This window comes from Salmo salar, chromosome ssa22 (genome assembly GCF_905237065.1).
Source record: "Salmo salar chromosome ssa22, Ssal_v3.1, whole genome shotgun sequence".
In the NCBI taxonomy this organism is placed as follows: Eukaryota; Metazoa; Chordata; class Actinopteri; order Salmoniformes; family Salmonidae; genus Salmo; species Salmo salar.
The window spans coordinates 22,977,933-22,989,541 of record NC_059463.1 but is presented as its reverse complement, the minus strand read 5'-3'; the positions used below and the strand labels follow the sequence as shown (position 1 = coordinate 22,989,541).

Sequence of the window (11,609 nt, the reverse complement as noted above, 5' to 3'; positions counted from 1 at the left end):
TTTGACCCCTCTGCAAAACATTACTTAGTACTTGGTGGCAAAACCCTTGTTGGCAATCACAGAGGTCAGATGTTTCTTGTAGTTGGCCACCAGGTTTGCATACATCTCAGGAGGGATTTTGTCCCACTCCTCTTTGCAGATCTTCTCCAAGTCATTAAGGTTTCGAGGCTAACGTTTGGCAACTCGAACCTTCAGCTCCCTCCACAGATTTTCTATGGGATTAAGGTCTGGAGACTGGCTAGGCCACTCCAGGACCTTAATGTGCATCTTCTTGAGCCACTCCTTTGTTGCCTTGGCCGTGTGTTTTGATTCATTGTCATGCTGGAATACCCATCCACGACCCATTTTCAATGCCCTGGCTGAGGGAAGGAGGTTCTCACCCAAGATTTGATGGCACATGGCCCCGTCCATCGTCCCTTTGATGCGGTGAAGTTGTCATGTCCCCTTAGCAGAAAAACACCCCCAAAGCATAATGTTCCCACCTCCATGTTTGACGGTGGGAATGGTGTTCTTGGGGTCATAGGCAGCATTCCTCCTCCTCCAAACACGGCAAGTTCAGTTGATGCCAAAGAGCTCCATTTTGGTCTCATCTGACCACAACACTTTCACCCAGTTGTCCTCTGAATCATTCAGATGTTCATTGGTAAACTTCAGACGGGCATGTATATGTGCTTTCTTGAGCAGGGGGACCTTGCGGGCGCTGCAGGATTTCAGTCCTTCACGGCGTAGTGTGTTACCAATTGTTTTCTTGGTGACTATGGTCCCAGCTGCCTTGAGATCATTGACAAGATCCTCCCGTGTAGTTCTGGGCTGATTCCTCACCATTCTCATGATCATTGCAACTCCACGAGGTGAGATCTTGCATGGAGCCCCAGGCCGAGGGAGATTGACAGTTATTTTGTGTTTCTTCCATTTGCGAATAATCGCACCAACTGTTGTCACCTTTTCACCAAGCAGCTTGCCGATGGTCTTGTAGCCCATTCCAGCCTTGTGTAGGTCTACAATCTTGTCCCTGACATCCTTGGAGAGCTTTTTGGTCTTGGCCATGGTGGAGAGTTTGGAATCTGATTGATTGCTTCTGTGGACAGGTGTCTTTTATACAGGTAACAAGCTGAGATTAGGAGCACTCCCTTTAAGAGTGTGCTCCTAATCTCAGCTCGTTACCTGTATAAAAGACACCTGGGAGCCAGAAATCTTCAAATAAATAAACCTACCATTAAAATTATAGACTGATCATTTCTTTGTCAGTGGGCAAACGTACAAAATCAGCAGGGGATCAAATACTTTTTCCCCTCACTGTATGTGTTCTTTTGCCCATCTTAATCTTTTATTTTTATTGGCCAGTCTGAGATATGGCTTTTTCTTTGCAACTCTGCCTAGAAGGCCAGAGTAGCTTATTCACTGTTGACGTTGAGACTGGTGATTTGCGGGGTACTATTTAATAAAGCTGCCAGTTGAGGACTTGTGAGGCATCTGTTTCTCAAACTAGACACTCTAATGTACTTGTCCTCTTGCTCAGTTGTGCACCGAGGCCTCCAACTCCTCTTTCTATTCTGATTAGAGCCAGTTTGCGCTGTTCTGTGAAGGGAGTAGTACACAGCGCTGTACGAGATCTTCAGTTTCTTGGCAATTTCGCGCATGGAATAGCCTTCATTTCTCAGAACAAGAATAGACTGACGAGTTTCAGAAGAAAGGTCTTTGTTTCTGGCCATTTTCAACCTGTAATCGAATCCACAAATTCTGATGCTCCAGATTCTCAACTAGTCTAAAGAAGGACAGTTTTATTGCTTCTTTAATCAGAACAACAGTTTTCAGCTGTGCTAACATCATTGCAAAAAGGGTTTTCTAATGATCAATTAGCCTTTTAAAATGATAAATTTGGATTAGCTAACACAACGTGCCATTGGAACACAGGAGTGATGGTTGCTAACAATGGGCCTCTGTACGCCTATGTAGATATTCCATTAAAAATCAGCCGTTTCCAGCTACAATGGTCATTTACAACATTAACAATGTCTGCACTGTATTTCTGATCAATTTGATGTTATTTTAAAGAACAAAAAAATTGCTTTTCTTTCCAAAACAATGACATTTCTAAGTGACCCCAATCTTTTGAACGGTAGTGTATGTACATATTAAAATCAACAAACTACGTTTTAAGTGATAATATGCATTGGTCTGAGGTCAAAAAAGAAAGGAAATTCACGAGCACCGCTATGCCTCTTCCACACATGCTCTACAACGGTTTTCCAGCACACAGCTTGATCTACTATAGTAGCTATTTTGGTATTGTACTTCAAACTACAGTATGTGTAGGCAGGTTGCTTAGGATTCAAACCTTCTCAAACAGCCTAATTCATACTCTTAGAGGAGGTGCTTTTACAATAATTCCTCGGCGTACACATCACTGACAAACTGAAATGGTCCACCCACACAGAAATGGTCATAATAAGATCCTTTTTGGTCAGTCGGTTCCCAACATAACAACAGGTGGTGGTGGTTTGTTGGACACAGTAGCTCAGATAGATAGAGCCTGTCTGCATTCCTGATTTCTGTAACAATTAGCTTACCTGTGTAATATTGACAGAAGCTATATTCTGTTTGTACTTGTATTTCTTTTTGCAATAAAGATGGTGATGCAACAATAATACACATTTACAGTAGGCCTACGTCTAAAAATGCATACAACCAAATGATATATGTATATACTGTTTATACACAGTCAGTATCTGTTAACATGAAGAGACAAAATTGTATGTCACTCTTCTCAGGATATTGAATGAATCCATATCTGGCCATAGGAAATGTCCATGTGTGGTATTCGGCATAATCCCAATATCATATATGTCTATAAGACACATCTGTATTCAGAATTTGTCAGGATATGGTGCATATCCACAAAACTCAAAATATGCATTGGAAATGGTCTGTATTCTGTATAATATGAAAAATGTGTCATGTAAAGAGATATCCCCTAATAAGGACCCTTTTTGATAGCTCCATGTGATCCGACCACGAACCCAGATCCATAATGTTAGCGCACACAAACGATGAAGCTCTTCAATATGCTGTCATAAACGCAGGCAGGAAATGGCCTTCATTATCTTCCTTCCAGTGGATTTTATGTGTCAGTCAAAGCTAATTTGTATTGTAGAGAATAACAATTCATCCATGGAGGCTTTAAAGAATCTATGGTCAAATGCTTGAAGTGCTTTAATTGTCTCTCATGCTGGTTTCTCTGCATTTTTAGACACTATAAGAACACTGTGTTAGCCTTCCCATTATACTGCCCCTTACACTTTGAGAATCTAACAGACTACCTGTTGGTGTTGTTGTTAGGGTCCCCAAGAGACTCATACAATACATTATCATCATAATGCTCTTTCTGTTGCAGACATTTTAAACTGCAGCTACAGTAGTATCTGCTTTACATGTAAGACAGGCACACCTAGTGCAGGTTCTGGAAAGGATGAGAAGATAATGTAGAAACAAAAGAAAATGTATGCTAACACATTGGTGAAAACCTTTTATTTTAATATTTCAAACATCAAATGAATGTCAAGCAACATAAATATGTTTAGTAAGAAAAAGCTATATCCACTCATTGGAATTGATTACATGGATACTCAATAGTCTTTATGCAGTTATGTTGGGCATCGGTCAACGGACATAATCTCAGTCTGAAATTTACAGAGACTACATACCGTAGGTGCAAGCAAATAAAGCAATCAATAACAGCTAGAAAGCAACGCAATTCCTGAAATAATCATCAAGCAATACATTCATGTTTTGCTGTTTTTCACAGAAAGGGAATAAATATTGATTTACATGAAATTACATACAATTTCTAAGTTGAAGGACAGCTGTGCGACATATGTACATTCAATTATTTGACAAGGAGGAATACACATGGGGAAGTGTTGACATAAACAATAAATTAAGGGGCAGGACTAGGTGGTTATGAATACATAACTGCAGTTCACATAAGTCAATATCACAAAGGTTAATATGGGATAATCAATCATTAGAGTTAATTATCAAGTGCAACCAAGTCTCTCATGTACATACCCCTAAATCAGTTGTTTTCAGATAAATGTTTATGCTATTAGGATTTATGCTGCTTCAATAACAAGTTCACATATCACCTCATGAAATATTTACTTATCCAATTGTGCACAACGTATCATTTGCTCATTAGTCAAATCCACCTCCTGACAGAGGGCATCATATCCACTACACATTAAACCAGACATGGGACCAAGTCACAATTTAGGAAGTCCTAAGCAAATCTTAACCTTCAGAGTCTCAAGTCAAGTTTCAAGTAATAATGGGAAAATCTCAAGTCAGGTCACAAGTTCCAGAGATCAGGTCAAGTCACAAGTCCCTAATTTGGGGTTTTGAGTCAATAGTTAAATGGATTCTTCAGGATTTTGGCAATGAGGCATTGTATCTACTTCCCCAGAGTCAGATGAACTTGTGGATATAATTTGTGTCTTTGTGTGGAGTTTGAAGGAAGTTGCTAACTGGCATCATAGATTTAAAAAAAAATCTTTGCTGGCACTAGTGCAATTGCTAACTAGCATTTAGCAGATACCAATAGACTTCCAGTCATTGCGCTAACGCTAGTTAGCATTGGCTCACAAAACTACCTCTAACTTACTTCCTACTGGAAAATTGTATCCACGAGTGCATGTGACTCTGGGGAGGTAGATTGCCAAAATCCCAAAGTATCTATTTTTATACCAATTTTATACCAATTTGTTTTATACCAATTTCAAAGCAATTTTTTAAATCAGGATATTTACTGTTTTCCTTACACTAGACCTACTAGTATAGTACATAGGCCTAGATATTAAACTTCACAGATCATGAACTTAATGTTTTTTGTATCATCATTACTAATAGAAAGGACATCCAAATGATGATGTACAGCTAGTGTTGATAGTACAGCTACAGTTTGACTTACATTATGAAATCTCCAATTACAATAAAGTGTTGTTGTTTTTCCCCTACCCACTGTATGCACATTGAGAGTTCTGTGGATGGCTGAGAATAAACATTCACAGAAACTCAAGCTCAGAGCTCATATTTTCAAGCGACAAGCATTGAAAATATAGGACAGTGCTCTATTTTTCCCGATGCCTTTCTGCACTTGCTGGTGCAGCGGCGCTAGACAGAACAGAATTTAACGGTCATTTCCCATATAACCCAATACGATTCTCCACTTTGAGCAATGGAATTGCCATGAATGTTCACTGTGTACAAAACATTAGGAACATATTCCTAATATTGAGTTGCACCCCCTTTTGCCCTCAGAACATCCTCAATTCGTCAGGGCATGGACTCTACAAGGTGTTGAAAGCGTTCCACAGGGATGCTGGCCATGTTGACTCCAATGCTTCCCACAGTTGTATCCAGTTGGCTGGATGTCCTTTGGGTGGTGGACCATTCTTGATACACACGGGAAACTGTTGAGTGTGAAAAACCCAGCAGCATTGCAGTTCTTGACACACTCAAACCGCTGCATCTACTACCATACCCTGTTCAAAGGCACTTAAATATTTTGTGTTGCCCATTCACCCTCTGAATGGCACACATACACAATCCATGTCTCAATTGTCTCAAGGCTTAAAAATACTTATTTAACCTGTCTCTTTTCCTTCATCTACATTGAACAGGTGACATCTATAAGGGATCATAGCTTTCTCCTGGATCCACCTGGTCAGTCTATGTCATGAAAAGAGCTTTTGTACACTCAGTGTATGTTCACGGTGTAATAACAGAATTTAACAGGAAAGGAAGTGTTTATTCTTTTTGTCAAGTCTAAGTGGCAAAATTGCGACCCAAGTAGTACTGGAGTCCAAGTCACGTGATTTGAGTCTACATCTCTGCAGTAAATATTAAATATGATTAAAAAGCCGTAGCAGTGAAGTCAGAGTCTACCACGCATGAATGTTTACTTGTCAGTGTTGTGATCTCTGTGTTCCCAGTTGGAGATAACAGGGGAGTGAGGGAGTTGTGGTCACTGGGCCTGGCCTGGGTTTTAGGAACTGGGCCCGAGGGGACCAGCAGGATCTTGGCGGAGGGTGTGGAGTCTTTTCCAGCGGTGGTGTCTTCTGTATGGGTGCAGACGAGATCCCAGAAGCATTCCCGGAAGCGTGTGGAGAGCAGGTTATAGATAACGGGGTTGACTGCAGAGCTGAGGTAGAAGAGGATGCCTGAAAGGAGGTGCACACACTGGTACACAGCTTGGTTGAGGTCTGTCCAGACAGACCACTGCATGATGCAGCTCCACAGGAGCCGGTCAATGTGGAAAGGTGCCCAGCAGATGGCAAACACCAGCACGACCACAGCTACATTACAACAGACAGTGAAAATAGGAGTAAGACAGTAAGGGGGAAGTGAGACAGAGGGAGGATGAATTAAGTGATGTGTAGAGAGAGAGAAAAGGGGGCAACAACAGTCAGGGTGGGAATCCTGTTCGCTGTTCCCTGCAAAACTTGGTCCTCATGAAACTGAGACATTGTACTCATATAACTAGGGCTGGCACAATTAACGTGTAATCGTGTAACCGATGACTATGGATGAAAGCTGTCATGAAAATAAAATAACAGCCATAAATGTAAAAAAAAAAAGAAAAAAGAAAGTGGTTTGCTTTTTGATTTTGGAGAATTAATCGCTGAATGAAAACTGGACGGCTGGGAATTTGTGCGGTTGAGTTGAGCAAGTTAGGTCTCCCAAAAATATTTTCAGTTAGAGGTTTGATGATACTTCCAACTAGGCACAATACATAATTTCAATGTGGAAATGTGGGTAATATTTGGTTGAGACGTTGATCAATGAGATTTCAACCTTTAGTCATCCATTCAAAAAGACAACCAGAAGTTTGTTGAATTCCCAATGTGTTCGATATGAGGTCCTAAACATAATTTCAATATGAGGTCCTAAACATAATTTCAATACGAGGTCCTAAACATAGCATGAAAGTGCATCCTTGTAGCTGTGTGGGCTAATATAGTCAAAATGTTTGCCTTTGGGTAAGTTGAGCCAGTGGTCGAGCCAATGGTAAGTAGAGAAAATGTAAGTGTTTTCTTCTCAGGTGTAATGCAAGGCTTTATCGCTGGGATGAGAGGTAACAACAGGGCCTGGCCTATGTTAAAAGTGTTTTAAAAAAGTGCAAACGTGTTTGTTAGGTGTTAAGCCTGTTAAAGTATGCTTAAAATTATTAAAAGACAAAAAGGGATTGTGTTAAATTGTGTTTGGGAAATAAAGATAGACATGGTTTTAAAAAGTTAGTGGTAATATTTAATTCAGCAAAGAAATTTGGCGGTTTAACTTACCCTGTCCCACGGCTCAACTTACTCCATACCCGGGAGTAAGTTGTGACAAGAGACCATGTTTTTTGGACAAGCTATGTTTTCAAAACTGCAATGTTTACTTGAATTCTGATTATTTCCAGGGGTACACAACATCCTGAAATATATGTAGATATCTTTGTTATAAAGAATACTAGATTTCCTTTGAAAGAGTGATACTGATTGTAAAAAATGGCTGAATTTATCCCACTCTCCCCTACTAAGAAATATTCAATGATAAAATATATATATATTTTTATTATTATTGTGCCTCAGAGAAAGACATTTTGTTCAACAAGTATTTATTTTTTTCACCAAAAATATCGGGGTCAAAATTATTGCCACCCCTGTTTTCAATACCTTTAAATACCTTACCTTGCTATCAGGGGCATCATTTGGGTATGGTAGGGTATGGCAGTTGCTAAACCCTACCTCAAAATCAAAAATGTAAAGTTAGAAAAAAAAAGTAGATTCAAATCAATCAATCCCAATTAAAATGCGATTTCAGATCAGCATATTAATTGGTTGGCTTTAGGATCATGAGCATAGCTCAGAGAGCAGCTGCCAGCCTGCTGCCTTTTTCTCTCACTTTTAGAAAGCAGAGACAGTGCCAATTTGATTTGCCGGTCAGCCTTTTAGGCAGTGTGCCGATTGCTTTGACTGAATGTAATGTTGGCATTTGAGCTCGGCCTTGTAAGTCGTGTTGTAATCTGATAGCCACAGGTTAATTGAATTGGGAATTGGGAGGTGGGGGAGCCCTCCTTTTTGGTTACCATTTCGAAGTCAAAATATATTTTATTGCTATTAAAATATAGGTTGTGAAATCTGTAGGCCTTTGCCCAGTAGGCTAGTGAAATTATGGTTTCATGTATTGGTATGGAAATAAACACAACTGAACACCTTGCTATTTAGAGCACTTCCCCAAAATACATGTCCTGTTTTTCGCTTCAAAGACAATAACAATTGTTAGCAATAAGAAATGTGCATTGTCATACAGTGACAGAATGATAATTGAGATAATGCAAATCATTAATAATTACTTATTTGGGGTAAATGTTGTTACCCTCCTGCTGTAGGCCTTCATCATCATTCTCTGCCTGCATCCCTAATCCTTACCTGTAGCCTACCTGCCTCTGGTACAATGCATTTCCACCTCTCACTATCATACTTGCTTGACCATTTACCTGAATTAAAATTAGATAGTCTAACAGATCTTGCTGGCTACCCCACTTTGTCATATCCTACTTTTAGCTGAACTGACACCACTGTGTGTAAGGATAACGGCACTGAGCAAGAATACATTGGGAGGGATCTTAGGCCATTCCTCCATACAGAATCTTTTCAGATCCTTAATTTCCTTTGTCTGGGCTTATGGGGTGCCCTCTTCAACTCAAACCATAGGCTTCCAATGGGGTTCAAGTTTGGAGACTGAGTTGGCCATTGCACAATGTTGATTTTGTGGTCAATTAACCATTTCTTTGTAGATGTTGATATGTGCTTGGGGTTATTGTCTTGATGGAAGATCCAAGTTTCAGCCTCCCGGCAGAGGTAACAAGGTTTTTGGCTAAATTGTCCTGGTACTGGTTAAAGTTCATGATGCCATTGACCTGAACAAGTTCCCCAGGACCAGTGGACGAAACTAGCCCCATAACATCAAAGATCCACCACCATAATTTACAATATGTATGGGGTTATTTTTTACATATGATTCCTTTTTTCGACGCCAAACCCACCACTGGAGTACGTGGCCAAAGAGCTCTATTTTCATGTCATCCAACAAATGTAAACACCTGGATTTTGCTAAACGGCATTGTCGCTTGGATTGGAGCCAGTGCTATGGTCAGATGACATGAAAATAGAGCTCTTTGGCCACGTACACAAAGGGTGAGCATACAATATACCTCAATATAGCTCAGTATTTGTATTATTCATTTTATAGAGTCTTTTTTGCTCTTCTTTATCAAGGGTGCCAATAATGTTGGACCTGACTGTATATTTGGACGGGAGCTAAAATCCAGTTATAATACAACTAAAAGTACACTGTGTGTGTTCTTATTGCTTTGGCTGAACTGCTTTCAGTGGGGAAAGATTGCTTTGGTACCCCGCTAAAGTGATTTTAGTTGAAAAAGTCACCTTCCCATGTGGACCATTGCCGCCAGGAGCGGAGGAGACGAGAAAATGTGAGTCATAAATTGTGTTTTTTTGTTGTTCCTTTTGCTATTCAAAAGATCATAACGGTGACCACGGTCACTTGGCTGACCAATTTTTGTGGAATGAACAGCTGACTGAAGAGGGGACAGCCAAGCATTCGTGCGGTTCAGTTTGTTTCCGTGGTAACATGGACTCTTTACAACGTGATGAAACTTTGTTGCACCTTGCTGAAACAAGCAAGGTGCTGTAGCAAACAAATCATTGGTTGCCTAGGCAATGCCCCCCTTCCTGCGGAAACAGCACATACCTTATCACAAACTAACGTTTCACTGTGGTTACGTGGGTCGTACTGGGGTACAGATGTAAAAATCCCTCCCCAATTTTTTTTTTACAGTTGAAAGTCTAAGTTATGTTTACCGTAGTAGTGATGCTTGTGACTGTGACAATGGTTAGACATGGAAATGGGATGCAAAACTCACCAAGCATCTTGGTGACTTGTCTCCTGCGCACTCGCTCCACATGGATTCTCCAGCTGATGTTAGCACTACAGTTCTCCCGCATCGTCCCCCGGGAGAGGTGTCGCTCCCTGCCCAGCTTGATGCCAATCCCAAGGTACAGCCCGCTGATCACCGTCACGGGAACAATGTAGAAGCATGCGGTGGTGATCAGAATCACCAGGTTGTAGATCCACGGGGAACCTATCAAACTGCATATGGCTGACTCTGCCACCTTCTCCGGGAGATTCAAGTAGTAAATGCCATGTAGGGAGGTGTTAGGGATGGCACAGACCAGGGACAACACCCATACAGCACTGATGACACGCTTGGCATGCTTGTTGGTGGCAACATAGCGTGTTTTTAGTGGATGGACTACTGCGATATACCTCTCCACACTCAGCACTGTCACATTGAGGATGGAGGCGAAGCAGACAGTCTCGAAGAGGAAGATCTTGAAGTAGCAGACTCCCTCTCCGAAGGGGAAGGGGTAGTTCTGCCACAGGTCGTAGATCTCCAGGGGCATCCCGAAGAAGAGCACCAGGAGGTCTGACACAGCCAGGCTGAACAGGTACAGGTTGGTGGGGGTGCACATCTTCTTGTGTTTGGATATCACTGTGCATGTGAGCAGGTTGCCAGACACGCCCAGGAGGAAGATGAGCAGGTAAACCAGGGAGATAGGGAGAAAGACGGGGGAGCGCTTCGGCCCTAGAACTTCCAGTAGTCTGTCCTCAATGGATTTGGTTCCAGTGTCATTTCCTGTAACATTTAGCAATGTGATGTTACAGAACATGCCATTCTGTTCTGAGATGTTGGAAAGGGAATCCAGGCAGTACTTCTCCATTTCAGAGTAGGGGCTTGTAGTAAGTGGGAGAAGAGAGGACAGGATCACTGGTAATGTCGGCACATCGTTTGCATATGTCTGAGAGACTTCATTCCATACCGATAGAAATATAACACCTAGAGAAACACAGCAACCATTTATATTACAGTATATTACTTTCTGCAAAATAATTTATTGCTAGTAATCCTAATTCTACATGAGGTGATGTAAAAGCTTTCAAATGATGACTGAGACATCTCAGTAAAGCGTCACAAGAGATTTCTGTTTTGCATGATTGTCTTGACTTAAGGCCATAAATTCAATTACATTTTTATGTTGGTGGTATGAAACTTTGAAATAAATCAATGTAGAACTCAGTTATATGTTCAACGCTGTGCTGTAATGCATGGAGGCACTCATTACCTGATATTATACAATGAAGGGGTAGTACAATCAATTTCACCAAGCTCAGTTTATTGATAGTCTGGGCTTTTGTCATGCATAACAGTAACATCTGCTTTCTGCTGTCAGTTACGTTGCTGAATCACAGCTGTGCAGCTTGGGTAAATACAGGGCTGATCAGATTCAACTAGTTATAACTGTCAATTATGAATTAACATCAGAAAAACACACTTTGCCTCTTATTGTAATAGTACGTTGGTAGATTCACCCGTGTGTATAACATGAATTCTGTAGAATATCTTGTGTGTATACCATGAATGCTGTAGAATATCTTGTGTATCCACAATTTTCATGTTTGTCACATTTATCTACTGCATTCTGTTC

The 11,609-nt window shown here is 40.8% G+C and overlaps 1 protein-coding gene across 1 annotated transcript; it reads right to left on the bottom strand.

The window, feature by feature from the left end:
• Positions 1 to 5,910: 5,910 nt before the first annotated feature.
• nmur3 (neuromedin U receptor 3) lies at positions 5,911 to 10,908 on the bottom strand. Its single transcript, XM_014166585.2, has 2 exons — positions 9,986 to 10,908; positions 5,911 to 6,353 (listed from the first exon to the last, which is right to left on the bottom strand). The coding sequence occupies exons 1-2, from the start codon at positions 10,842 to 10,844 to the stop codon at positions 5,911 to 5,913; spliced, it is 1,302 nt and encodes a 433-aa protein (XP_014022060.1). The 5' UTR covers positions 10,845 to 10,908.
• Positions 10,909 to 11,609: the final 701 nt, after the last annotated feature.

Bases quoted from the DNA above. Each gene is read 5' to 3' on its own strand.
- nmur3 (XM_014166585.2), bottom strand. From the start codon at position 10,844: ATGGAGAAGTACTGCCTGGATTCCCTTTCCAACATCTCAGAACAGAAT. The intron at 6,354-9,985 runs GTGAGTTTTGCA...GTTGTAATGTAG, and splicing joins ACAAGTCACCAAGATGCTTG to CTGTGGTCGTGCTGGTGTTT.